Genomic DNA, 26,084 nt, shown 5'->3' on the forward strand with positions numbered 1-26,084 from the left:
GTGTCGATGACAGTGTCTCACAATACAATTTAATGTGTCACAGTGTACGTGGCACTGTGTTACGTCGCGTTACAGTAGGCGTGGGCAAACTACGGCCCGGGGGCCACATGCGGCCCGTTAAACGTTTTAATCTGGCCCGCTGAACTTGAAAAAAATTTAATGAATAAACCTTGTTAATGTTTTATTTTCTAAATACTATGGTTTTACAAAGACGTATATCGTTGTAATGCTTTGGTTCACTTTCATTTCAAATTAAATGTATTTATTTTTCTGCAAAACACTCCATCCATCTGGTCCTGGTCATGGCCCTTCTGTCAAAGTTTAGAACCCATTGTGGCTCACCAATCAAAAAGTTTGCCCACCCCTGTGTTACTGTGTCAGTGTTACAATCAGAATCAGAAAGCCCTTTATTGTCATTGTACTCAGTGTGCAACGAGATGTGTAACAGTCTGGTCGTCGTTCACTATAAATTAGCATGTTACAGTGTAGGTGATTGAGTTTGGGTTTTTTTTTCTCCGCGTTAGTGTCAGTGTTACAATGAGTGACAGTTTGGATGAGTGTTTTCCAAGATAACTGAGAGTGTTACAATGTATGAGACAGTATTGTCATGTGTACAATATCTTACAATACAACTGAGTTGCACAACACTTCGCTCTAAGTAGTAGTCTTACATTATAAGTGACACTGTGTGTGACCGTAAGTTACACCGCGTAACATTGAAATGTTCTAAATTAGCAACGAGCATCAGGTATCATAAAGTATTTATTAAAACATCAATCCATTCATGTTTTGTGGTGGGGGGAGGCTAATTTCATGTTTATTTCGTTGTCTTGGGATATAAAATTCAATTTTGTATTCTTAGATTGAAAATGCGTTCACATTAGCATTTTTGTGCTCCTGAAATGGAAAAAAAAAGTGTTAAAAAATGTGTAAAATGTTTCAGTTAATTAATAATTGGATCAATGTTGCGTGACGTCAGATGACATTTACACATACAATACACACGTTGCTATGCTAAAATTAAACGGCTATTCGTGTCGTGTTTCATATAAGAGCACACGTAATAATATAGTTGATATTCTCATTAGTCAAGTTTGGGCTTTTGCAAAAGAACAAAAGGAACTCAGAGATCAACTTAAAAGGTGAGCTGGCCTCCTTGTAACAAGATGTGATGTCAATAAAGTTTTGATGAACTGAGAGTTTGTTCCAAGTCAGGCAGCAGTCAACTGAAATCCAGCATGGCAGCATGGAAAAGTGTGAAAGGCCGTCAGGGACAAAATTTAGGATTACCTCACGTACACCGCAAAACATTCTCATATTCACGCCACCATAATGTTCGCACACATGCATCTTATACACAAATGAAATGCTTTCATACACACTACTGAAACACTCAGAATATGTGAGAACATTTAAGTATATCAAATGAGAGCATTTAAGTACGATGTGTGTGACAGCGTTTTAGATTTGAGAGTTTTTCAGTTACACGTGTGAACACAAAAAGAAATCCTCTGGTGCCTGTGAAAGTGTTTACATTGCGTAAGCGAAAAAACATTCAGTAGTGTGCGTGTGAGTTTTTTTGTATCATGTGCGTGAGGAAATTTCTGTATTTCGTGTGAGTGTTTCATTATTAGGTGTTTCACTCGTTTGAGGAAAAAAAAGGTAGCGTGTGAGAAAGTTTCATCATTGTGTATCAGAGTGTTTCAGATGTGTAGGTGAGCTGGGAAAAAAATCAGTAGGGTGTGAGTGTTTCTGTGGTATGTGTGAGAGCGTTTCATTTGTTTCTGTGCATGATGAAAATTTCGGCAGTGCATGTGACAGCGTTTCGGTTGTGTATGAGAAAAATAAATTCAGGAGGGGGTGTGTCGGGTTGTGTTTGTGTGTGTGAGCATTTTAGAATCGTGTGTCAAATCTCAGTAGTGCGAGAAAAACGTGAGTAGAAAAAAACGTGAGAACATTTCAGTATGGGCTATGTGGTAATCAAAGTTTTTCAATTGTGTATGTGAGTGAAAAAATGGCTTGAGTACCTATCTGAGATTGTTTCACTTGCTTATGAGCAAAAATAAATTCAGTACTGTGTATCAACGCATCTCAGTCGTGAAAGTGAGTGAGGAGAAATAATCTGGTTGTGTGAAAATGTGTGAGGGCATTTCTGTGAGATATATGAAATTATGAACAATCTCATTCGTGTAAGTGCATTATTTAAGTAGTTTCTGTCAAAATGTTTCAATCGTGAATGTGAGTGAAGAATTTTTCAGTAATGAGTGTGAGAGCATTTCAGGTTGTGTGACCAAAAAAAAAAAAAAACTTCAGTAGTGTGTGAGAGCATTTCAGTAGTGCAGGTGAGCAAAGAAATGAGTAGTGCCTTTGAGAATGTGTGTGAGTGAAGAAAATTTCAGTATTGTGAATCCAAGCATTTCAGTAGCGTTTGAGAAAAGAAAACAATTCTTTATGGTGTGGGAGATTTTCAGTAGTCTATGGAAGTAAAAAAATAAGTAAATTAATTTGGTGGTATGTGTGAGAGCATCTGGAGTAATACGTATGAGCTGGACAAATTTGGCGGTGTGTGTATAAGAGTGTTGTAATGAGAGCATTTCAGTGTTGGTTTGAGAGCTTTTCAGGTGCGTGTGAGAGGTAATCCTGAATGATGCCCCCGTCAGGCCCTCATGGGAAAGCCCTCAGTGTGCCGTTTGTGGCCCTCCGGCCCCACCCCCCTTACACGTCGGTACTGACGCTGCGTGTGACCCCCTCTCGCATAGCCACCGAGCGGATGAGGTCCAGCTTGCGGTAGAAACCGGCCAGGTCGGCGGCTGGCATCTCCAGGTCCTGGTGCACGCTGCGGTAGCCGCCGCCCCCTCGTCCTCCGTTGCAGAGCCGCTCCGGGTGGTGCAGGTAGAAGGGCAGCGTGCAGCGGGCGCACGCCGGGCAGAAGCCGTGCACCCGCTGGCAGCGCCGCAGCGGCGGCGGTGGCGTGAAGCTGGCAGGCCCGTTGGCCTCAGTCAGGAAGGTGGGCGGGTACGTCTCGGGTTCGTCGCTGTAACGCTCCGGGGTGGGTGGCGTCGGAGGAGCCGACAGAGCCAGGGGATGCGAAGGCGACATGGTGGACAGCTCCGGTTCCTCCTCCTCCCCCTTCGCGGACTCCTCCCTCTTACAGCAGTAATACTGAAAGGGGAGACGGCCAGCTTAGAATGATATAATTATAATGCTGATTAATTATTAATATATAAAAAAAAAAAAATTTTTTTTTTCACAAAATAACACATTACAATGTAAGACTGCGATAACATTCAAACAACCCCCCCCAAAAAAATTGGCACAAAAATCTGACATTTTTTTCCTGTATTATATTTTTATCTATTGTTAAATTAAATACAATGGGACAAACCTATTGTAAAAGATAGAAATGGTCTTCCTGTTATTCATATCTTTATTATCGTAAGCATTGAAGCACCAAGCAAGAAGTTATTTTGTTCCTTATTTTCAAAGTAATGGCTGATTAATTGGTTATCGCAATTTTATTCTGCCGAAAATTAGAACTGGTATCAGTCTCAACATATTTGTATCAGCAAGTGCCGTTTCAACATGTTACGTCGTGTTACAGCGTAGGCAGCGATATGTTACGGCCTGCTCGAGTGTCAGTAACAGCGTGATAGTGTCGATGACCGCGTCTTACAATGTGAGCGTGTTGCCCTGAGTTAGTGTCAGTGAGCTACAGCGAGCGTGTGTGATAATCTTATAAGGCTAGCATTTGTTGCTAATGCTAACAGCTTGCTGCTAGCCAGTAACAGCCACTAACCCCGGAGATTTGTGTCATGTCATACAATTAACTCGCGGTTAGTTCGCATCCTAAATTAGCGAGTGAACATGATTTCAGGATGGCGTCGCGTTGATGTTGGTGGCAACTATGTAAGGTCAATTAAAAAGGCGAAAGCAGAAGTCAAGTTAGCCGTTACGCCACCATGAGGGCCAATTTCAAAGTAAAAATCTCTTAAGTCAATTGCATTGGCATCAATGACTCAATGAATTATTTGTTTTGCGTAGTGTGTGATAACCGGTAATTTCCCGTGACTGACAGGTTCGGTGAGTTTGACGATTGTTGTTCGGCGTTAACCACAGAATGTCATAATGTTTTACCGTGATTCACAATGTTAGTTTGCTCCAGTATTAATTACAATACGTCACAGAGTGTTACAGTACGTGGCAGTCAGTCACTGTGTCAGTTTACACTGGTAACATGATCATTACCACAAACTGTCAGAGAGAGATTCAACCCACCGGAGCGAGCAGACGTACCTGCAATCTACATAAACACAGCACAGCGACAATGGTGAGTAAGATGACGGCAGCCAGAATTCCACCTGCGATGACCACTGTCCCGGCTGACATTCGAAAAGCTCTCCATCAACAGCCTGTAGGGGGCGAGCGAGAGCAGGGTGACCAACTACACAGTCAGGACAAGAGCAAGGAAGAAGCGAGAACGAGGTTTCAAAGTCGTCTTTTCAGGTTCTTGGAACGTTTTGGGGAAAGTGGCATGAGGTGACGTCACCGTGTGTGCCAACGTGTGTTAATGTGTTAGCGACGACAACGCGCGCTTCATTAGTCGCATGTTTTATGCAGCGCGTCTGCATAAAAAAGCAGCACTTTCACTTTATTAAGACAAGCGCTGCTGCAAATACTCTACACTTTTCTTGTTCATATTTTTTTTATGTCTCACTAGGATATTTTTAACACTTTGCAAATCCATTCATTGCATGTAGCACATGGGCCGCGCCTTATTGGTGCCAATTCTTTTGCTAATACTGGATCTCAGTAAATTTCACATTATATCACGAGTATCTCTTGAAAGTGCTGTAATATCTTGAGTAATGCCACGCGAATATCCTTCTAATACCACACTCGTGTCAGATAGCTCGATACTATTTTGCTATTATCTCAGGAACAGCTCAACTCACAACACCTCATATCTCAAAACTATCACACATTAAATTTCGCTAATATCCTATTTCAATAAGATCTGCAGTACCACCTCACAAATATGTTTGTAGCTCACTAGCATCTTTTAAATATCTTGATAATATTTCATCGATCTTTCTTTTCCATTGACAATATCTCACAAATACCCCACAAGAATCTAAACCAGGGGTGTCAAACTCATTTTTGTGGATGGGCCAGATCATAGTTATGGTTTTCCTCAGAGGGCCGTCATGACGTTACCGCTTACCGAAACAAACTGATGGATAGCCAGTTTTAAAATCAGAAGCCAGTAAGTAATTGTTTGTTCAACAATTTTCTATTCATTTTAAAGGGGGTGGATTGCTAACAAATAAACAGCAATATCTCAGATCTCAATGTTGTTAAAAGTGAAATAAATGTGCTAGAAACAGGAAGTTGACACACATGATTTCCCCTTTGCGGGCCACATAAAATGAGGTCGTGGACCAGATCTGGCCCCCCGGACCTTGAGTTTGACACCTGTGATCTAAACCATGCGTCTTTGATACCTCATCAGCATCTTGCTAACATGTTACCAACATCTCACTAAAATCTTGGCAATAATCTCACTCATACCTCACAGAACTCTTGCCAGGATGGCCGAGTGGTCTAAGGCGCCGCGTTCCGGACCCAGTCTCCCCAGGAGGCCTGGGTTCGAATCTCGTGGCTGCCAGGATGGCCGAGTGGTCTAAGGCGCCGCGTTCAGGACCCAGTCTCCCCAGGAGGCCTGGGTTTGAATCTCGAATTTCCCCATTGTGGGACTAATAAAGGCATTATTATTATTATATTTTATTATGTAAATAATGCCATGTTGACGCCATATTACATTTTGCTATTATTTCAATGTCTCATTACCATCTCACTAACATTAACAAAATATCTTACTAGCATCTTAACAAAAACTCACAAATAATACCCTCTTAGCATCTTAATATCTCGTTACACTCTCACTGACTTGTTGCTTTTATCTCAATAATAGCTCTCTATTTCACATATATCTTATTACCGTCTCACAAACGTCTCACTACTATCTTAATAGCTCAATGATATTCCACTACACTCTCAATAATATGCTATTACTATCTCACTAGCATCTGGTTAATATTCCCCGATTTTCTTAACAATACTTGATTAATCTAACGATTATCTGGATTATGTGTGCTTAATATCTCAATACTCTCATTACGGCAACCTTGCTAATATTTTAAGAATATCTCAGGAAGCTCTTATGGATCATCTGAAAACCATTTTACGATTTTGCATACATCTCCATAACATCTTAATCATACGATATTGGTATTATGTATAAGGTATTATAAACTTTGCTAGTCTCAATAACGAAAGATTAATTTAATAACGAGGTATTTTCATTTTAACCAACCAGCTTTATCTTTATCTTGCCATTAATCGTCATCATCATCAATCCATGTACCCTGCTTTTGCTTTTAATCATGCCAAGTATGTCACGTCAACCAATGAAGCATCGCTAAAGTGTGACGTCACTCTAAGGTATTGTTGACTGTTAAAACGCGTTGAGGCAACACACACGCGCACAAGCGCACACACACACTGATCTTACCCATCACTTTAGTGCAGGTTCCACTTGCAAATGAATACGCACGTGCACCGAGAGTGGGAAAAGTGAGTAAGTGCTTCAGAGAAAAGAAAGAAAAAAGACAACCAAACATACGCACACCCAATACTCAAAAAAAAAGTCACCAAACTGCTCTGATTCCCTTCGAGAACATTCTTCATGAACACTGGAAGGCAGTCCAGTTGGGATGAGAACCTCCTGCGGGGAGAAAAGAGCCTCGAGTGACGCGGCGCGCAGCCACCCCGCTCGTCTCTGTTGCCGCGGCGGCGCGCTCACGCCCGAGCGGCAAAACGCTGGCTGTGTGTGCGCGGGCGAGAATACGCGCGCACCTGCAGCAGGAGGCTCGCAGACCTTCGTCGTCATCCTCACCTTGCTCGGGTGTGATGATGAGCAAAGTCACCCAACAAGTTCAAAGTCGGCTTCTCCACTCATCTCATTACCATCTCACAAATATTTCATTAACAACACACAAAACGAAAAGGGACGCTTGATTGACGTCAATATTGGCACTTGTACCATGTAAAAATGACGATGGGATGACTGTCCACCTGAATTTTGGTGCCAATTGATTACCGCTTTGGACGTTATAAGCAGTAAAAGTACAATGATTTACAAAGATTCTCACTAATATCTCATTTCATTATTAATATTTTGCTGACATCTGAGCTCTAATATCTCGCGATATCATACTCTTATTTCATTAATAGCTTGCAAATATGCCACAATTATCTCACAGATATCACACTACGATCTCATTATTATCTCATCTGAAATATCAACAATACATCACTAATATCTAACTGGCATTTCATAACCATCTAACTATTATCGGTAATCTCTCTCTACAGTCTTCACATCTCACTGCTATCTCATTAGCATCTATCAATATCTCATTGAATAATTTAGCATAATATCACTGATGTACCACCAATATTAGATTAATCTAATCATTTATGTCATTAACGCATAAATATTTCATAAAATCTTAACAGAATCTCACTAATATTGCTTCAGTTCATTATCTAATAAAATCACTAATATCTTGATAAAATACTTAGATTAATAATATCCCATTACCATCCTTGTATACGTTATAATCTCTCGGGTATCCCAGTAATATCTCATTATCATATAATTAATATTACACTAAAATCATAACAGTATATCATCAATATCAGAGAGCTTTGTCAGTAATAATTGTTGTCAAATCTCAACAGTAACCAATATCTCATTCCAACTTTTCAATTTCTCAGTCTAACTAAAACCCCCGAATATCACGCAATAATCTCGCCATGGCCGTCTCGTGCCATGTGATTATCTCTATTATTTGTCGCTTTATTGTCATCGATATCTCACTAATGTTCTTGCTAGTATCTTAACCATATATACTTAAATTTAACGTCACATCACACTAATGTATTCGTTACCACCTCACATTGCTTTTAATAATGCCAATACCTCACTATTAAGCTTCAACGAGATCTCACGAGGTTCTCATATCACGCTCGTGCACTGTATCAAAAGAAAAAAGGCAGAGCAAGAAAAAGAAGAAGAAAATGTTTCAGGTGGTAAATAATTCAGCGGTGGAAGCAGGCTGAGATTTCAGTGTCTTGTGCAGACAAGAGTGTGTAATATTCATGAGACCTTACTTTTACTCCTTTTACCCGTATGCGCGCACGCACACACACACACACACAACCCCACACACAGCACTAGTCCCACACAACACTCACCAGTGTCACAACTACATTGACGCAATGTCCATTATCTTTTCAGATGAATGAGAAAATACGAATCCTTAAAAGCCTGCCATGTGACGTGTGGTCCAGGCAGGCCCACACATCGTCGGTGTCACACTGAAGGTTCTAGCCATAACCACACTGAAGGGTCTACAGATGGCGACTCTGAATATGCATCTACTGTACATTCACTCTGAGCCCTGTGCTTGCGAGACCAAAGTTGATCTGGCTCTGGTTCTAGTCCGTAGTTTTGGTTCCAACATTCACAACAAGGGCATTTTCTGACCTGGAGATAGTCTGGATCTGCAGACGATCTCACTCTCGGACCTTAAGATGATGACATTACGTTCGTGAGTCAAGCAAGCGCTAGTTCCAAAGATTCTGACCTCAATTTCGGGTTCTAAAGCCTGTGACACTCTGGGTTCTAATGCAGATCATACTGAAAGCTCGATAGCTGGTGACACTTTGGATTATGTAATAACATCACTCAAGATTAGCGAGTTGCTGACATTAGGCTTGACCCCATGAAAGTTGTAGAAATGACCTCATTTGGGATTCTTGAGAGAGTAATATTGGGTTCTAGAGTTGGAGACGCAGTAGTTTGAGGTGCTCTTAATCTTTCACTGTTCACAATGTGTTCAGAGTAACTACACTCTGTTTTGCAAAGATGATCATTTGGGGTTGTAGAGTTCTATCACAATAAAGGTTCTGAAGATGTGATCTATAGTTGATCCCACTGTGGTTCTAAATCTGCTCTCTTATTGGGTTTTCAAGCAAGACCTAAGATTTTCTACAACAGACCACACTGAGCTGGACTCTCGGTGCATCCACAGCTAACTTCACTCTCGGATCTGAAGCTTTTCTGGTTCGAATGTGGCACTTTTCAAGCCAGTGAGCCAATGGCTTCTAAAACGGACCACACGGAACATTCTACAGCTGACACTATTTAGGTCCTGGATCTGGAACATTGTCTGTGGTGACCGCAGAAAAGCAGTAGAGTAGCCAGGTGGGTCATGAACGTGAATGTGTTGTGTGACGAGTTGCGGGCTTGTCGTACGGGAAGGTGTCGTGTTCGGCTCAACGAGGCGGAGGAACGCGCTCAGGGAACGTTTGTTCATCTTGGTGTCAACAAGTATCTTTGTCGACCCCAATTACTTCCACTCCGCTTGAAGCTTCACGAAGATAAATACACACACACACACACGCACGCACACCCCTACACACACGCACGATGACTGACAGAAAATGTTACGCTTGGAACGTCTGCATAGAGCAGGCAGACTTTTTTCCACTCTTTAACACAGCAGAACCTGCAAATCAAATCCAAGATGAGGAGATTCCACAATGTTGTTTTATTTCATTTTCATTTTGTTTGTACTTTATTGTACAAAAACGCTCTGGGATCCAGGTCCACATTTGTGTGGTTGCATTAAAGGTGCGAGAGCTAGTCTGCTTCCCAAGTTTGGTACTCGGTGTGACTGTTTCCGGTGTTACCGCCACTCAGATTCTAACCCCGATTTAATCGTAGCTTCTATTACTCTGAATCAGCAGCAAAAGTCACGCTGGATCCCCTTAATGTTGGCACCAAAGTGAATGTGACTTGGTTCTATACTTCAACTTATTTACGACTTTGCAACAATCGTCCCAAAGCAAATTCAGTGTTGAGCACGCTCTGCTTATAAAGTTGAACTCTCATTGAGCTCATGACACTCTGGGTTCTAACCTTGAACGTCCTAGAACTAGAGACACGTGACTTGTGGTTTCTTATTCCTTAACAACAATGATAGTACTTTTGTTTCCAAGGACCTTTTGAAGCCCTTCAAGGCAACGTAAAGGGAACAACGGTATAACGGCATCATGATGATGATGACAAAGATCTCCCCAGCGTGATTGTAAAGGCGACTCCCTGACAATGGCGAGCTGAAGCCAACACGAGGCTTTATGCCAGCGAGTGCGGGCAAGCATCTCTGTGAATCTCCTGAATAATGGAAACATCTCCATTTGACGGCTCTCCAACACTCTGACCCCACTTTTGGAAAAAAAAAAAAAAAAAAAGCTTTTTTTTTCTCTCCAGGCAGAATATTCCAGCTCATCTTCAGTGAAGCGCACGGGAGAGGAGCGTCGCTGCATGAGGAGGCTTTTACGCGGGGAGGGGCTTGAAAGCTCGCCGTCTACCGCTGCCATCTTTCTGTGGCGTCCGAGAAACGGGAGACTTTAGCGGTGCCTTTCATTGCCTGTCATGCTAATTGCGACACATGAATATTCAAAGCCGGCTGTTAGTTTTTCTCTTCGGGAGGTCAGGAAGGACGACATTAGGGGAGATCTTGCACAGGAGATCTTCAGGTCATCTCATATGGGACATCTCGTTAGCGTTGTCTCATACGGGACATCTTGAATCAGGCTTATGTCTCTTAGGGGACATCATGTCACAGACCTCTCATAGTGGGCAACTCGTTTCGGTTATCACATACAGGACAAATCTGACGAGACCTGTCACAAACGTCTCACGCGGGACATTTCCTTATGTATGTCGCATACAGAACATCTACATCGTGTTATCGTATGTTTCAATGGGCTCATCTTGTTAGAAAGTCTCAGACAGGACATCAGGTTCCAGGAGAGCCATATCCTGCCTGTTTTAGCTCTCTGCTTACGCCAAACACACCTGATTTATACAATCAGTACATCAACAATCCTGTTGAAGCCTGAAATGATCCTGATTATTTGAATCAGGTGTGTTTGGGGTAGGGAGAGAGCTAAAACAGGCAGGATATAGCTCTCCAGGAACCGGAGTTACCTACCCCTCTAGTATGTGATGTCCCGGTTGCGTTATCGTAGGTCACATGACGATCTCATTAGGAAGTGTTATATGGGACACTTGGTGCTGATCTGTCTTTAGCAACGTCTGGTATGTGACATCTGATAGTGGACAACTTCAGGGATGTCTCATATGGGAAATTGAAAGTATGTCTCAACGAGGATATCTTGCACAGGGTGTCTGGTTAGACTTTGGTTTGGGTGAAGGTCAATTTGTTCAGCAAAGCAGCACACCTCATACTTGTCATCTCATATTGAACAGCTTATCATCTCAGATGGGACATTGCATGCTAACTGTGCCTCGTGAATATTCAACAGCCACTGAGGTATTAGCATATTAACATAAGCATGTATTACTCCATGGAAGGGAGGCTGGCAGGTGGTTCAGACAAAGAGGGGGTGGACACCTCACCCCTCAATGCTGCGCCACCTGCCGCCGCCGCTAACCAGGCCAGAGGTGTGCAAGGACAGAGACACTCAAGCGTTGCTACTTTTGCATACAGTATGGTAACACCAAAGTGATAATTGAGGCACAAAAAGATGGAAAAGGCCAAAGGGCCGTCTGATATGGAACATTGTGAATTTTGCTAAGGACGTGACACAGGGGGGCGGCACGGTGGGAGACTGGTTAGGACGATGGCTTCACAGTGCAGAGGTCGTGGGTTCGATTCCGGCTGCGGCCTTCCTGTGTGGAGTTTGTATGTTCTCCTTGTGCCTGCGTGGTTTTTCTCCGCGTACTCCGGTTTCCTCCCATACTCTAAATTGCCTCTAGGTGTGTGATTGGCTGGCAACCAGTTCAGGGTGTCCCCCGCCTACGAGCCTGAAGATAGCTGGGAAAGGCTCCACCACCCCACGTGAGGAGAAGCGGGACAAATAATGGATGGATGGATGACACATGAGAAATCTTTTGACATTTCATTACTTTCATCTGGGATAGCTCACACAGGAAATCTTAGACGGGACATTTCAATCCCAAAAAACAAAATCTGGGTTTGGATCATCTCATACGTAAACTCTCATAAGTGATGAGTAATATGAGCCGTCTAATCAGCCACATTTCATAGAGGACGTCTCATCAATACGGGCTCCAGAGGTTCCGCTTTGCTGTCCTGAAATCGAGTGGGACGTAGTAATTCCTATTTTTTTTTTCTCCAGCGTTAGCTAACGCCTCCAGCTAGCGGGAACAAGTGGGACGTGCTGCCGTGTGATGACAGGTGACGTGAAGATCAGTGTGTGCAACCAAACGCGCTCGTGCATTTTTCATACAGTGGCCGCCAGCTTCTTTTTCCAGCGCTCCACTCGCCTGGCAATGAATGTTCGGAATATCAAGAGGATGATTCACTGCCGTCTTGGAATGCGAGCCGACATCCACGTGATCCTCACACCTTTTGACACAAATTCTCAAGCAGGTCATCTCCAGCTCGGATGTGTGTGCGATGACATCTAACTATCTAAAACATGACTTTTCAATAGTTTTATTTGAGAAGAACTTGAGTTTTAATTAGGGCTTGGCAATTTAAGGCATTAATCTCACGTTAAGTCAGTAATTTATGAATAATGACGATCATTTTCTATGCGCATTATTGCCGTTGATACTCTTATTTTTCTTGTGAAAGTCTGTTGCTTCCGGCTGCGGTGCTCACTGGACAAAAAAACGGTATCCTCTGGATGCCGGAGAGCACACTTTGAATGAAATCAAAACGGATAGAAAGCCATGCGCAGTTCTGCATTTGCATTTGTGAGATCAATAACGTTTTACAATGAAATCGTTTTCAACGACGTGAGCATAGTAAATTTCAAGTAATCAAACACAATATGAAAAGAGGATTGAGGAAGTGGCTTGTTTCCAGTGGGATCAAATTTAAATGGCAAAGTACAGATGGTGGTCCCATGTTAGAGAACGCGTACAGACCCTAACCATCAAGTGACTTACTGTGTATTCTTGAGATCATTTTTAGGAACTGTAGAAAATATAAGCAAGATCCCTTTTTCCGATGTAAAGTTTTTCGGGGATAGGAAAATGTAAGCCAAATAAATGGTACGACACTTGCATTGATATGGTAATGCATTTAAAATAAAAGTGTGCTTCAGAATTTGGGGGATTTTGTCTATAACAATGCGATTAATCGATATTGATCACAAAGACCTCATCCGATTAATCATGCTTAAAAAATTTAATTATGGCCCAGCCCTTGTTTTAATTCCTCCATTGCGTGAAAAACAAGAATGGATTTCAAAATATTTTACAATTGATATGTAAATTCTCATCTCGTTACTGAAAACTGTTTTGTAGAAAGAGCATCACATCTGAGGTAGGTATAATAAGCTAGCCTCTTAAATGGTTCATGAAATGAAAAATATCTTACTTTGAGCGCCAAACTTACTAGGTAGCTAGCTACTGTATGAATACAATTTTGCATGCAGTGGGCGTGGCCTCAAAAGCTCGGCATTACATTAAATCTCATACGAGCAAAGTTTTGCTATGTTCCAGGTTTGTGGACGTCAAAAAAAAAAAATCAAGGATGCATTTTCTGTATTGAGAGCACACACTTTGCCATTTCCCCAAAAAGTATATTTCTGTCTAATGAAAATGTGTTTTTGCAAAAAGAAAACAGCATGCTGATCACTGCAGTGATGGAAAGTGCGTTCACATTTGCAACAGCATCTTGCTTTGTTGCACCACTGATCACCAAAAGTGAAAGCTGAGCAAAGACTTACACAATTGGCAGACTTGCTGTCTGGACCTGAACGGGACATTCAGGTTTAGTCGGTGTGTAATATTGTCAACAATCAGCCTTGTATTTTTTTTATTTATGGAGTGGTCAGTTCCGAGTCTAGGAAGAAGTCTTATTTGGGACATCTTGTTTGGAATGTCTGAATCTTGTATGTAAATGTCTCATACAGGACATAAATGGAACGCGACGTTAAGGACGTCTCATAAAACATCGGCTCTTACATCCGAATTTCATACTGAATATTTTGTTTGGAAGTCTCATAAGGAGCAATTCGACACACATTTCCGACGGGTCATCTCGTGCGGGACAACGCTTAGCGACATCTCCGTATGTTGGTGACTTACAAGGGACAAAAACTTTGTGATATTTTTCTCAGTTTAAAACTATTGAGTTATCGTCAACAGTGTAGACGGGTAAAAAAAGGTTTTGTAATTGTCCCATCTGAGGATTTGTTTGCACTGCTCAATGTTTTATCCGTTGGACGGCTGCGACTCAAAGTCCAGCTGTAGCTCAGAGTACATATTTGTGACTGCTGCCCTTTGCCGAAACCAGACACACTTGGACTCGTGGTGAGTGCGTCTCCTCCTCGTCCTTGTTTTTGTTTCTCGATAGCATTTGATGCCCTTGTCGTCATCCTTGTCTTGTCGCTCAACGACGTTTGATGCCTAACTCATCGCTATTCACTTGTGTTGTTCCTCAACGTCAGTTTGATGCCCTCTCGTCCAGTGTAGGAAAAAAAACAAGATGACCAAACTGTGGGTGCCTCTTCTTCTGCTGTTGGCTCTGGTGCACCTGACTGGCGCCAACCCCGACGACTACGATGAACAGGCAAGCTCAGGTGACGACACGTGGTACCAGGTTCTCGATCAGCGTTTCTCAAACTGGGGTCTCTGAGGATAAAGTAAACCTGAACTGGCCCATGTGATCATAGTTTTAAAAATCAAATGTGGCCCTTGTGAATTTAGGAGTAGAACTGATATTCTTTTTTTAATTGTAATTTGGGAATATGAGGTTTCCTTGAAAAAATAAATTTAAAAAATCCACCCCCGGACTCCAAAAAGTTTGCGAACCCCTGCCTTCAATATCACGACACAAGATGCCATCAAATGACAATTGACTCTTGCATGCCTGTTTGATTCCAAGGTTCGAGCTTTCTCAGGTATTCCTTGGGCAACATGCAGATGATTACACCCTGTGTGGAAAAAATGTGTAAGTTGACACGCACCACCAGAAGTGGACCACTTTCATCACATGACTTGACTCGAGTCAGACTTCTGAAAGAGTCGACAGGAGTTTGAATGGAAGTGCATGAGAAGTCTAGATTGAACACTCACTAGTAGAATGATTAGAGTACCTAGTAGTGCAACAAGGAATGAATAGTGGAATGAGTCAGGCACAACTGTAGAATGATTAAGACCTTTTAGGAAAATGACAGGACACATTTGTAGAATGGCTAGTGTTGGAGTTGAGTCACAGAGAAAATGAGAAACATTAAGTAAATGAACCTTAAAAGCCAAACTTACTCCAATGCGTGTTCGTTTTTTGTACTAGAGAAGAAAAGGGTCAAATAAAGACTGAACAATAACTGATTAGAGTTCCGATATTTTAGTTTCTTCGATTTCTGGAGTTCCGGAAATAGTACAAAGACAGATATCTGGGCGGCTTTTTTCTTAATCTCACGAGAAACTGTACTCGGACGAGCACAATCGAAAAATGGCTCGCTGATCTCAGCCCAGCCTCACATTTTATAGGAAGTTATCTATGTCAAGGGTCATGTAGGTTGAATCGGTCGTCCTCGCTCCTTCTCCATCCCTCCTGCTCACATTCCCCTGTAATCTTGTCGGTCTGCAGATTGTGTGTTGTATGTTTTACCAGCTCAAATTATTGTGATTTTTGGTGTTCTTGATAGCTTCCCTGTGACGTCCTCCCCAGCCCAACTTGGTATGTTTGTATCTTCTATGGCCTATGTGGAGAATGTGTTTTTTTCGTATTTGTCCATGAAGTGCGATCTGATTTGTCATCAGTTTGACCTGAGCAGACTGAATCTGTTTGTTCTGAATGAGAGTGTGGGTCATGAAAATATTACCTGTGCAAGTTTGAGGTCTTACATTGAAACTAAGTAATATAAATTTAGCATAGGAGAATATTATAATGAATCAGTTAACACCATGGCGACAATCCCAGTCAATCTTATCTCTGCATTGTACTTCTACTTTCATTTGATAAATGCTTTTTGTTTAACTAATGTTTAACATATTCAGTAAATATGAACCTGCTAAATTAAATAATTGACCTTCCGTCCCGTAAGTGTTTAAAATAATGCCAGCAATCGTAATACAATCCTTCACTGGGACTCACTAAGAGAATGACAAGGACTCACTAGAATAACTATGAGGGTGCACTACTAGAATGACTAGGATGTCTTACGAGATAGAGACCTAGGACATGCTAGTGGAAAGACACAGATGCACTAGGAAAATGACTACAACACACAAGTAGAACAATTAGGAAATACTACTAGCATGACCAGAGTGCACTGGTAGGATGATTAGGAAGCAAAAGTGGAATGACTAGGTCAAACTAGTAGAGTGATTAGAGAGCATGAGTAGAACGACTTATGACACAACAGTAATAGAATGACAAGGATGCATGAATAAAACAACGAGGATGTCGTAGGAGGATATCGAGGAAACAGCTTTTGCCATGTGAAGCCGACTTGGGCAGACTAAGACGTTTGAGACTACCTTCGCCAATTTATCAGTGTCAAACCCTTCAGAATCCTGCAGAAACGAGTTTCAAGTGACTCCTCAGCACTCTGTTTTCTTCTCTCCTTCACACAACAGGGTCGTTTCCCATTCTTGATCCAGCTCTGGAGTCCATGCGTCCAGAACAACCACCTTCAACAAGAGCTCTGACGCCATCATTGGTCCATTTGAGGAAAATGCAGAACGCCCCGTCGGCACACTTTGACAATACAAACCTGGAATGGAAGAGGTGGGCGTACCCCATCCCGGATGGCATCGTGTCCATCTACAACTCATATTACAGTCGCGTAGAATACATATGCAAAGTGGGCTGCCATTCGGGTTACTACGACACCACGCTCAGTAGCGCCGCTTGCGCCTACGTAGACAACAGGGTTGGGTACACGTCCACAGAGTTTGAGGTGCTGGTCAACAAAGACGACTTTGAGATTCTTGAATGGAAACAGGGCAGCAGTGGTTCAGTGACGCCCAATTCTATCAAAACCTGCGCAAACAATGACATTTACGTCGGTAAAAATGAATACGGGCTGGGAGAAGTGAAGGTAAGCGATGGGGCGTTTTACTATCCCTGGGGTGGAACCTATTATTGGTACAGTCAATACCAAGTCCTGGAGATCATGAAAGACGTAGGGAGAGAGCACCTGATGCAGATCAAGTACCACACAGTTGGTGTCAAGCCCATCGAGTATCCCCCTGAAATCTTGCGCAGGAACACTATTTCAAATAGGGATTGCCAGGCCGTTAAGCGTGAAATCACACTTCGCAGGACCGTCGAGTCAACCCAAAAGTGGGTGATAGACTTTTCCCTCACAGTGGCAAGTGGTATCACCATCGAGACAGGAATTCCCTTCATAGTCAAAGGAGAGATTGACTTCAGGGCCGCCTTCACCTACAAGTTGAACAAAGAGACCTCCTACACCGAAACCACCACCCACTCTATGGTCCTGGAAACCACGGTGCCGGCCGGCCACTCGTGCACCGTCCAAATGCAGGGCAAGAAGTACGGATTGGAAATGCCGTACACGGCGCTCCTCAAGCGCACTTACCGCAACGGGGAGACCAAGTGGACCACCGTCACCGGGACCTTCAAGGGTGTCCAGATCAGTGAAGTTCAAGCAGAAATTAAACGTTGTGACCCACTGCCTGATCTTAAGCCTTGTTAAAATGATATATTGTGTGTGAAACTCAAATTAAAAAATGTTGTTCACGTATATTTCATTTTTATTCTAGTCATGGACATGTTCATTCATCCGTCCACCCTCCGTCACCAGACAACTGTTTGTGCACACAAAGCTTTTAAATTTGCGCCTAGCAGAAATTTAGAGTCTGTAGATCAGCCCATTCTATCCATCCATCATCCTATCACTTGCCATATCATCACCCATCCATTTTTTCATTCGTCCATTATTTCAGCCATGAATACATTCATCCATCAATTGAGCCAGTGTCCAATCTTTCATCCATCATTCATCATCCATTCATTCTTTTGTCAGTCCATCACCGCATTCACCCATGCATTTATCTGTTTTGTCACTCATCCACACATCCATCCATCCATCCATTATCTGAACCGTTTCTCCTCACAAGGGTCACGTGAGGTGCTGGAGCCCATCCCAGCTATTTTTAGGCAGTAGGCTGGGGACACCCTGAACTGGTCGCCAGCCAATCACAGGGCACACATAGACGAACAACCAGCATGTTGGTTATTCCATCATTCATCAATCTGTCCATGATTTTTTTTTTATCATCCATCAATCATATCTATTTTCTACCATCCATGCACCAAGCCATTATTTCCATTCTTCCATCCATCCATGAATCATTAATCTCAAACGAGATAATCTGACGTGTCCAAAATGCTACTCCAGAAAAAAAAAAAATAATAATAATAAAATAAAACTACTGATTGTCAAGGTGTCCTTGGTACCTGGTAAAATATGACATAACTGTCAAGGGAATGAGAACTAAATTTTCCAATCAACTTATGCAAAAGAATAACACGATAACACCTCTCTGCAACTGCCGAGCTAAAAAGTCCACTTGATCCAAATTGTTATCGCGTGTGTCAGAATGATCCGCCCTTCACGGATCCGTAAGGCAACTGAAAGAAGAAGGTGGAAAGAACACAAAATTACAGAATTCTCCCATTTGATTATTTGTTAACGCTAGTCAATGTTTTATACAGAGGACGGACGGCTGCAAGTCAAAGTGCATCTGTAGCTCAGAGTGCATATTTGTGACTGCTGCCCTTTACCGAATGCAGACACGCTTGGACTTGCGGTGAGTACATCTCCTCCTCGTCCTTGTTTATGTTTCTCAATATCATTCAATGCCCTTCTCGTCATCCCTGTGCTGTTGCTCGTCGTCATTCACTTGAGGACCAAAACAAGATGACCAAGCAGTGGGTTCCTCTTCTGCTCATGGTGCTGGTGTACGTGACCTGCGCCAGCTCCAGCGACTGCAGTCAAGAGCCAAGTTCAGGTGGCCACACGAGTAGTTACTGAAACATATCCTCATATGGGTCTAACTTTTGTGGATTAAGACTTGAGACTTACTTCTGGCTCAGGTGTCGTCACGTGTTAACCAGTCTTGGACCAGTGGTTCTCAAAGTGGGGTACTCTGCGAGAAAATTAACATGATTGTTTTCTTCTCTCGTTCACACGACAGTGCCACCTCCCATTCTCAATCTCGTGCTGGAGAACAAGTATCCAGAACAACCATTCATTAAAAGACCTCTGAGAAGAGCTCAGGACACCCTGTCGACAGACGTTGGCAAAACAAACCTGGAATGGAAGACGTGGGTCGTCTCGGTCCCGGATGGCGCCGTGTCCATCTACAACTTGTATTCCAGCCGGGTCGATTACATCTGCAAGGTTGACTGCCACTCGGGCTACTACGACTCCACGCTCAAGAAGCCCGCCTGCGTCTACGCAGCCGACGGAGCGGGGCACACGTCCACACAGTTTGAGGTGCTGGTCAACAAAGACGACTTTGAGGTTCTGCAGTGGAAAGACGCCTCCGATGGGTCAGTCACACCCAATTCTATCAAGACCTGCGCTAACAAAGACATTTATGTTGGTAAGAACAAGTATGGACTCGGGGAAGTGATGGTGAGCGAAAGGGTGTTCAACCTTCCCTGGGCCAAAGAGCGTTATAAGTACAATGAATACCAAGTCCTGGAGACCATGAAAGATGTCAGGAGTGAGCATCTGATGGATGTCAAGTACCATACAGCGAGTATTAAACCCCTCGAGTATCCTCCGGAGATCTTGAACAAGGACATGATTTCAAACATGAAATGCCAGCCTATCAAGCAAGAAGCGACCCTCTCCAGGACCGTTGCAGTAACCCAACAGTGGGAGATCGACTTTTCCCTCATGGTGGGAAGTGGTGTCACCATCGAGACAGGAATTCCCTTTATAGTCAAAGGAGAGATTGACTTCAGGGCCGCCTTCATCTACAAGTTGAACAAAGACACCTCCTACACCGAAACCACCACCCACTCTCTGGTCCTGGAAACCACGGTGCCAGCCGGCCACTCGTGCACTGTCCAAATACAGGGCAAGAAGTACGGATTGGAAATCCCGTACACGGCGCTCCTCAAGCGCACTTACCGCAACGGGGAGACCAAGTGGACCACCGTCACCGGGACCTTCAAGGGCGTCCAGATCAGTGAAGTTCAAGCTGAAATGGAACGTTGTGACCCACTGCCTGATGTTGAGCCTTGTTAACTCATTCACTACCAGCCGAGTTTAAAAGAAATTTTTAAAAAAAGGATCTTTGACGTGTTTATCCGTCAATGGTAGTAAATGCGTTAAGATGATACATCGTGTGTGAAACCGAAATAAAAATAAAATTTATGTAAGCCTGCTTCTGCTTTTATTCAAGTCATTTACACGTTCAGCCGGCCGTCCACCCTGTGCATCTACGGACAGGTCATCAGTCAATTGCCACATAGAGAAATACCTTTCAGACATGCACCAAGCACCAATTTAGAGTTTGTAGCTCAGCCCATTCTTTCAGTCACTATCATCTGTCTAGCTTCATGCGGCTCTTTGGCTCGTGTCATGCAGCTCTTCAGGAGCTTTCACATGACATCAGACGCTGCCATTCGTCCCCCCTATGACTAGATGGCACGCTGAGGAGGTAAGCCTGTTCGGGTGACGTCAAACGGATGACGAGAGAATCTCCGGCGCGACATTGTTTGCGTTGTAAACAATTTCCGTTAAGTTGGCTCACAAAATGACAGGGAAAAAAAATGCACAATTATACGAAAATATGAAGAAGAACGTAGGACGTTTTTGATAGAGTGGGAGAGTTTATATTGTTTTGTTGAACGTAATGGCAAGCTGGTATGTCACGCAGCATTGGCGCATTTCAAAGCTTCCAATCTTTAGCGTCACTTCAGCTCACTCCATCCGAACATCGAACAGGAATTTCCAAAAGGGACAGAACTTCGCAAGCACAAGTTGATCGCTTTGAAAAGTCTGGCAGAAAAGCAGATGCAGTTTTTCAAAAACTTTCCGAAACACTCAGGGACCGTAACGCTGGCATCATGTCAACTCGCTTGGAACATCGCACGAGCTAAAAAGCCACACAACGAAGGGGACTTCATTAAAAAAAAAAATTTAAATCATTGACGCCGTTAAAATATTGTTATTGATAACAGAGCGTATCAGACATCCAACTGTCCCGTCACAGCGTTTTTGAGTGGTTCAGAGTGGCTGAGTCTTGGTTAAAGACCTGATACATGATTAATCAGTGTCATTGCCCACCGCCTGGTACCCTTTGGATTTGTCTCTGCAATTTAATGGCACGGGTTAATGTTTTATTTGGAGGAGGGTTTATTTTCAAAGTCCAACAGTAGAGAAGGCAACATTTATATATGCTCCCCACCAGTTCAGCGCAGAGCCTCTTGACAGGATTTGGAGATCTGGTTCTGGTCTTGTGTGTGTTGTCTTTGGTGCCTGATGAATCTGTCGGTGGTACTACTGCTGCTGCTCCTGCCGGCACTGGCCTCTGCCCAAGGTCCAGGTGGCAAAAAGCCCCGTAAGACTACCGTGGTTGTTTTTCTTTGTTATTTTAAGATTTGGGGTTAAGATTAGGTGTAGACAGATTAGGTGTGTCGTGATAGGATTGAGTGGGAGAGTTAGGGCTACAATTAATGAGCAATAGTAGTACTAGAAGTCTTAGAACAGGGGTGGGCAATTACATATGTAAGAAAGTCCAAATGAGAAACTGGAACACTCGATGAGAGCAAAACTTGCATGATTAACCTCAACTTTGTCGATATTCATTTTCATACATTCATATTCACAGCTATGTTATCAAGAACTATTTCTTTGCTAAACTTCTTTTAGACATCAAGTGAAAATGTGTATAATTAACGTTTTAAATTGTAGTGACTAATTGACTGAATGACATGCAGTACTGGAAAGTGCAAGCATTTTTGTTTGTTGCATAGAATGCGCATGAGTTATTCAGATGTCTAGATGAGTGGTCTTTGAAGGCATCTCGAGTCCAAAGAACGGGAGTGTCTATTTTGTTTTTCTTTTGCTTCTGCCAATCAACCGTTACAAAAACTAATAAAAAAATAAAAACTCCAGCAATCAACAGAGTTTCACGAAAACTCACACGCTTCATACACAGGGGTCCTCTATCCAGTTATAAAATTTGCTCTTTTGTGGCGAAGGAAATGTGAAATGTAAAATTTGTTGCCCTACCCTGTCATATACTACTTCAAAAAGGTGTTTCCCCCCCCCAGTTGTTTTCCCAGGTCCTGAGAGGGAACAGCCCAAAATTGAAGTCCATCAAATAAAGCCTCCAAGACAAGGGCACAAAGGTATGACTCCTGTAAATGTACAGAAATGAGCCATAATTGAACATTGAAAAATGATCAAAGATAACTTCTGTTCATTTTAGAATATGGCTATAATGAACTTTTTTGTACATCTCGGGGTGCTACTTGTGCGTCCTAATTTTTGTAGCTCTCGGTCAAACGTACCAAGATGGGATTTTGTTTTTCCACTGTACATGCATGACGACTTAAATTTTTTTTTTTTGCCAGGCCTTATGAGTGTGGAGAGTTTGGTGAATTTTCATACATGATGAGAGCCCCCAAAAAGGCAATTTAAAAAAAAAAAAAAAAAGAGAAGAATTTCTTCCAAAACAATTAATGGGTCGCAGCGTCCAATCCTCAGGCCCTAAAAAATGTATGCCAATGTATTGTAAAAATTAAATGCGACAGAACTGTATTTTAACAAATGAACTTTACTGGATTTAAAAAAAAAAAACAATAATAATCCATTGTCGGAAGGTGTACATTACAGTGGTGGGCCGATCATAATCAAGAAAAAATTATCATATTCTTCACATTGATATATTATATCTTAGCGTTGTATTTTTAGATGAGAGTTTTTATCCAATCAGAATTCAGCTAGCTCGTGTTGACAGGCAGATTTCACAATACCAGTAGCACGCATTATTCGTCCGAGGCCTTCAGATACAATCGAGTGGGCGTTTGTTCTGTGTCTCAAGGGGGCTTTTACCGTTGATAGACAGTTGCGATAGCCAATCAAATCACAAGTAAGGCCTTCTGGCTGGCCTGACGCTGAAGGTATACGCATTTTGTGATTGGATACTCACTTGTGAGTGGGCAGCGTTATGCGGAATCAACACACCCGAAAGTCGTAACTGGCCACCGTTCGCAAATCTAAAATACATTCTTGCTTCTTTAAATCACAATGGCCGAAGGAGGGAAAAGTGTGGAGTTAATTTCAGATACACTTGCAAGGCCATTTTCAAGACTAGACCTTTCAAGAGACGCTAGGTCGTCCAACACTCACTCAATACTGTGTAAGGGACTTTCTGTATATTATTTCTCCAGCTGTGGTGTCATAACTGATGGTAATATGAGGGGGATTTATTCACTGAAGGCCCAGGTGTGAAATGCACGCCCGCCACTGGTACAAAATGACCATTTTTCGTTTAGTACTCGAAGAAGCCCGCATTCCACTTGCAGTAAATGTACCACATTTGGACAATCACTGGCTGAGAAGATTTGGCTGAGTGTCTGTGTTAGTGTTTGGGGCGGGGATTCAGTTGATATTAATATTTTGTTCAAGTTGATGAAGGTATTGTCCATCATATTCATGCTTGGTTGCCTGGGTTCTTCTCCACCTGAGATTTGGGTTTTGTCTCCTTCTTGCACAGAACCAGTGATGAACCCGACTCTGATCGACAATGTTCCTCAAATGCCAGGTGCCGAGTCACCGATTTGGCTGACTCAAGACAACATAGCAGCAGGAGCAATGTTGTCATCCAATGATTACGATTTTGAGGGGACCAACCTGAAGTGGCAGAAGTGGACCGGTAGCCTCCCCGACGAAGCTGTGTCCATTTACAACGACTACACAAAACGCAAAGACTACATCTGCAAGCACTGGTGCGAGTCAGGCTACTACAACCCGAGCGAAGGAGACTTCTGTGTCTATCCCTTTAATGGCAAAGCTCTGAGGACCGATGACTTTTCCTTGCTTGTCAACAAAGACAAATTTGAGATCCTGGAGTGGGAGGATGGCGCCTACGGTTCGGTGGCGTGGAACGCAGTCAAGAACTGCAAGGAAAGCGACAAATACGTCGGCAAAAACAGGTACGGTCTGGGCCAGGTCCAAGTCAGCCATCAAGCTTTTTACCTGCCCTGGAAAAAATCTGAGTACACCTACCGCAAAGACTACCAGTTCTTGACAGTCAACAAAGACATTGTGGAGGACCACCTGATGGACGTGCAATACTCCACTGACGACATCAGCGTGGTGGAGCGTCCCCCGGAGATGTTGAAAAAAGACAGCATCAAGAACCGGGACTGCCTGGAAGCCAAAGTCACGGACACCATCAGCAAGAGCTACCAGGTGGCGCACAGGTGGCAACACACCTTCAGTCTCTCCCTCGCAAGCAGCACCGTCATCACCACCGGGATCCCCTTACTGGCCAAGGGATCCATTCGCTTTAGCATAGAGACCAACATTGCTGTTACCAGGGGGACCACCTACACCGAGACCACCGAGCGCAAACTCGTGGTGACGACAAGCGTTCCGCCCAACAGGTTGTGCAGAATCCTCATGGTCGGCAAGAAGTATGGAGCGGATATCCCGTACACAGCGCGCCTCAAACGTACTTACGCTAACAGCGAGACCAAGTGGACCACCATCACAGGCACCTACAGCAGTGACCAGATCTCGGAGGTCAACGGTGTGGTGGATCGCTGTGAACCACTGCCGGATGCAAATCCTTGCTGAAACGCACAAATCTTTGGAATCTGAAGAAGGTCCTTGTTCGAAGAATGATAAAACAAATCTCAGAATATGTTTTAACTGAATAAATCTCAAACATTTCTGCACATATCAAAAACAGTTTGAACTTAACTAAAACACAGTGGCGGGCCTTCAAGGCCTTTTCTGTTAGCCTAGCATAATCAAGAAAAAATGATCATATTCTTCACATTGATATATTATATCTTAGTGTTGTATTTTTAGGTGAGAGTTTTTATCCAATCAGAATTCAGCTAGCTCGTGTTGACAGGCAGGTTTCACAATACCAGTAGCACGCATTATTCGTCCGAGGCCTTCCGATAGAATCGTGCGGGCATCTCTTCCGTCAAAGTCAATGGACTTTCAGATTTGATAGACAGTTGCGATAGCCAATCAGATCACGATTTGGTTACAGTGAGCCTTCTCGCTGGCCTTACACTGAAGGTGATAAACGCGTCTTGTGATTGGATACTTACTTGTGAGGGAGCAGCGCTATGTGGAATCAACACACGCGAAAGTCGTAAATGCCGACCGGTTGAAATTCGAAAATATATACTTGCTTTTTTAAACCACAATGGCCGAAGGAAGGAAAAGTGTGGATTCAATTGCAGATACACTTGCGAGACCCTTTTCAAGTCTGACTTTTCACGACAAGCTAGGTCGTACAACACTCACTTAACTTAACACTGTCTAAGTGTTTTTGTATATTATTTGTCCAGCTGTGGTGTCACAATGATGGCAATATGAGATTGATTGATTTAAGTAGGACTTCACGGAAGATCTATGTGTGAAATGCACGGCCCGCCACTGGGTAATAGTGTGAAGCCCTTTGAGTACCATAGGTAGAAAAGCGCTATACAAGTGACAGCCCATTTAGCGAAATTGTTTTGTCAAAATCAAAGACAATTTCATCATTGCCATCCAGATTTCTGTGTTAAATGAGCCTAACAGGAATTTCTTTCTGAATTTTTTTCAGTATAACTCAGACCCTCAGATCTGCTCTGTCGTAGTATTCCCTCTGAGTTATTTTAGTTACACAGACGTTCAGGAAATAAAATAAATTCATGTAAGCCTGATTTCTGCTTTTATTCATCCGTCCACCTGGTACATCCCTGGACAGGTCAGCAGTCAAT

General features: G+C 43.0%; 4 protein-coding genes across 9 annotated transcripts in view; 3 read left to right on the forward strand and 1 right to left on the reverse strand.

The window, feature by feature from the left end:
• Positions 1-787: 787 nt before the first annotated feature.
• The window catches only part of LOC148343740 (protein FAM163B), a 35,718-nt gene continuing 10,421 nt past the window's right edge, over positions 788-26,084 (reverse strand). Inside the window, exons 1-3 of one of the 2 annotated variants that reach the window (XM_088289514.1) lie at positions 6,572-6,826; positions 4,294-4,409; positions 788-3,162 (exon numbers count right to left, since the gene is read on the reverse strand). In XM_088289514.1, the coding sequence (XP_088145640.1) occupies positions 2,716-3,162; positions 4,294-4,386 (540 nt within the window). In that variant the 5' untranslated portion in view covers positions 4,387-4,409; positions 6,572-6,826 and the 3' untranslated portion in view covers positions 788-2,715. Of the gene's footprint in view, positions 3,163-4,293; positions 4,410-6,571; positions 6,827-26,084 lie in introns of those variants that run through there. The other variant, XM_088289504.1, reaches the window with a different exon arrangement.
• Positions 14,417-17,853, forward strand: LOC148343741 (natterin-3-like). Of its 3 annotated transcripts, none has more exons than XM_088288855.1 (4): positions 14,417-14,446; positions 14,604-14,715; positions 15,021-15,086; positions 16,721-17,853. In XM_088288855.1, exons 2-4 carry the CDS (start codon positions 14,622-14,624, stop codon positions 17,803-17,805), a joined length of 1,245 nt encoding a protein of 414 aa, XP_088144981.1. In that variant the 5' UTR covers positions 14,417-14,446; positions 14,604-14,621; the 3' UTR covers positions 17,806-17,853. The 3 variants fall into 3 exon arrangements, with proteins under 3 accessions (XP_088144981.1, XP_088144975.1, XP_088144990.1); XM_088288849.1 differs by having other exon boundaries at positions 14,430-14,446; positions 14,584-14,715; XM_088288864.1 differs by having other exon boundaries at positions 14,435-14,446; positions 14,609-14,715.
• LOC148343742 (natterin-3-like) lies at positions 18,867-20,512 on the forward strand. Of its 3 annotated transcripts, none has more exons than XM_088288886.1 (3): positions 18,867-18,922; positions 19,021-19,123; positions 19,310-20,512. In XM_088288886.1, exons 2-3 carry the CDS (start codon positions 19,033-19,035, stop codon positions 20,371-20,373), a joined length of 1,155 nt encoding a protein of 384 aa, XP_088145012.1. In that variant the 5' UTR covers positions 18,867-18,922; positions 19,021-19,032; the 3' UTR covers positions 20,374-20,512. The 3 variants fall into 3 exon arrangements, with proteins under 3 accessions (XP_088145012.1, XP_088145017.1, XP_088145003.1); XM_088288891.1 differs by having other exon boundaries at positions 18,868-18,922; positions 19,033-19,123; XM_088288877.1 differs by lacking the exon at positions 18,867-18,922 and having other exon boundaries at positions 18,929-19,123.
• On the forward strand, positions 21,534-26,027 carry LOC148343743 (natterin-3-like). Its single transcript, XM_088288873.1, has 3 exons — positions 21,534-21,691; positions 22,407-22,484; positions 23,855-26,027. Exons 1-3 carry the CDS (start codon positions 21,613-21,615, stop codon positions 24,937-24,939), a joined length of 1,242 nt encoding a protein of 413 aa, XP_088144999.1. The 5' UTR covers positions 21,534-21,612; the 3' UTR covers positions 24,940-26,027.

This window comes from Idiotropiscis lumnitzeri, chromosome 1 (genome assembly GCF_059441095.1).
Source record: "Idiotropiscis lumnitzeri isolate Australia: NSW breed Sydney's pygmy pipehorse chromosome 1, RoL_Ilum_1.0, whole genome shotgun sequence".
In the NCBI taxonomy this organism is placed as follows: Eukaryota; Metazoa; Chordata; class Actinopteri; order Syngnathiformes; family Syngnathidae; genus Idiotropiscis; species Idiotropiscis lumnitzeri.

What these genes read in the sequence shown, in the direction of transcription:
- LOC148343741 (XM_088288855.1), top strand. Translation starts at nt 14,622, where the DNA reads ATGACCAAACTGTGGGTGCCTCTTCTTCTGCTGTTGGCTCTGGTGCAC. An exon ending in CGATGAACAGGCAAGCTCAG is followed by an intron (nt 14,716 to 15,020) that starts GTGACGACACGT and finishes TTTGATTCCAAG; the next exon opens with GTTCGAGCTTTCTCAGGTAT. An exon ending in ACCCTGTGTGGAAAAAATGT is followed by an intron (nt 15,087 to 16,720) that starts GTAAGTTGACAC and finishes TTCACACAACAG; the next exon opens with GGTCGTTTCCCATTCTTGAT.
- LOC148343742 (XM_088288877.1), top strand. Translation starts at nt 18,952, where the DNA reads ATGTTTCTCAATATCATTCAATGCCCTTCTCGTCATCCCTGTGCTGTT. An exon ending in CAGTCAAGAGCCAAGTTCAG is followed by an intron (nt 19,124 to 19,309) that starts GTGGCCACACGA and finishes TTCACACGACAG; the next exon opens with TGCCACCTCCCATTCTCAAT.
- LOC148343743 (XM_088288873.1), top strand. Translation starts at nt 21,613, where the DNA reads ATGAATCTGTCGGTGGTACTACTGCTGCTGCTCCTGCCGGCACTGGCC. An exon ending in TCCAGGTGGCAAAAAGCCCC is followed by an intron (nt 21,692 to 22,406) that starts GTAAGACTACCG and finishes TCCCCCCCCCAG; the next exon opens with TTGTTTTCCCAGGTCCTGAG. An exon ending in TCCAAGACAAGGGCACAAAG is followed by an intron (nt 22,485 to 23,854) that starts GTATGACTCCTG and finishes CTTCTTGCACAG; the next exon opens with AACCAGTGATGAACCCGACT.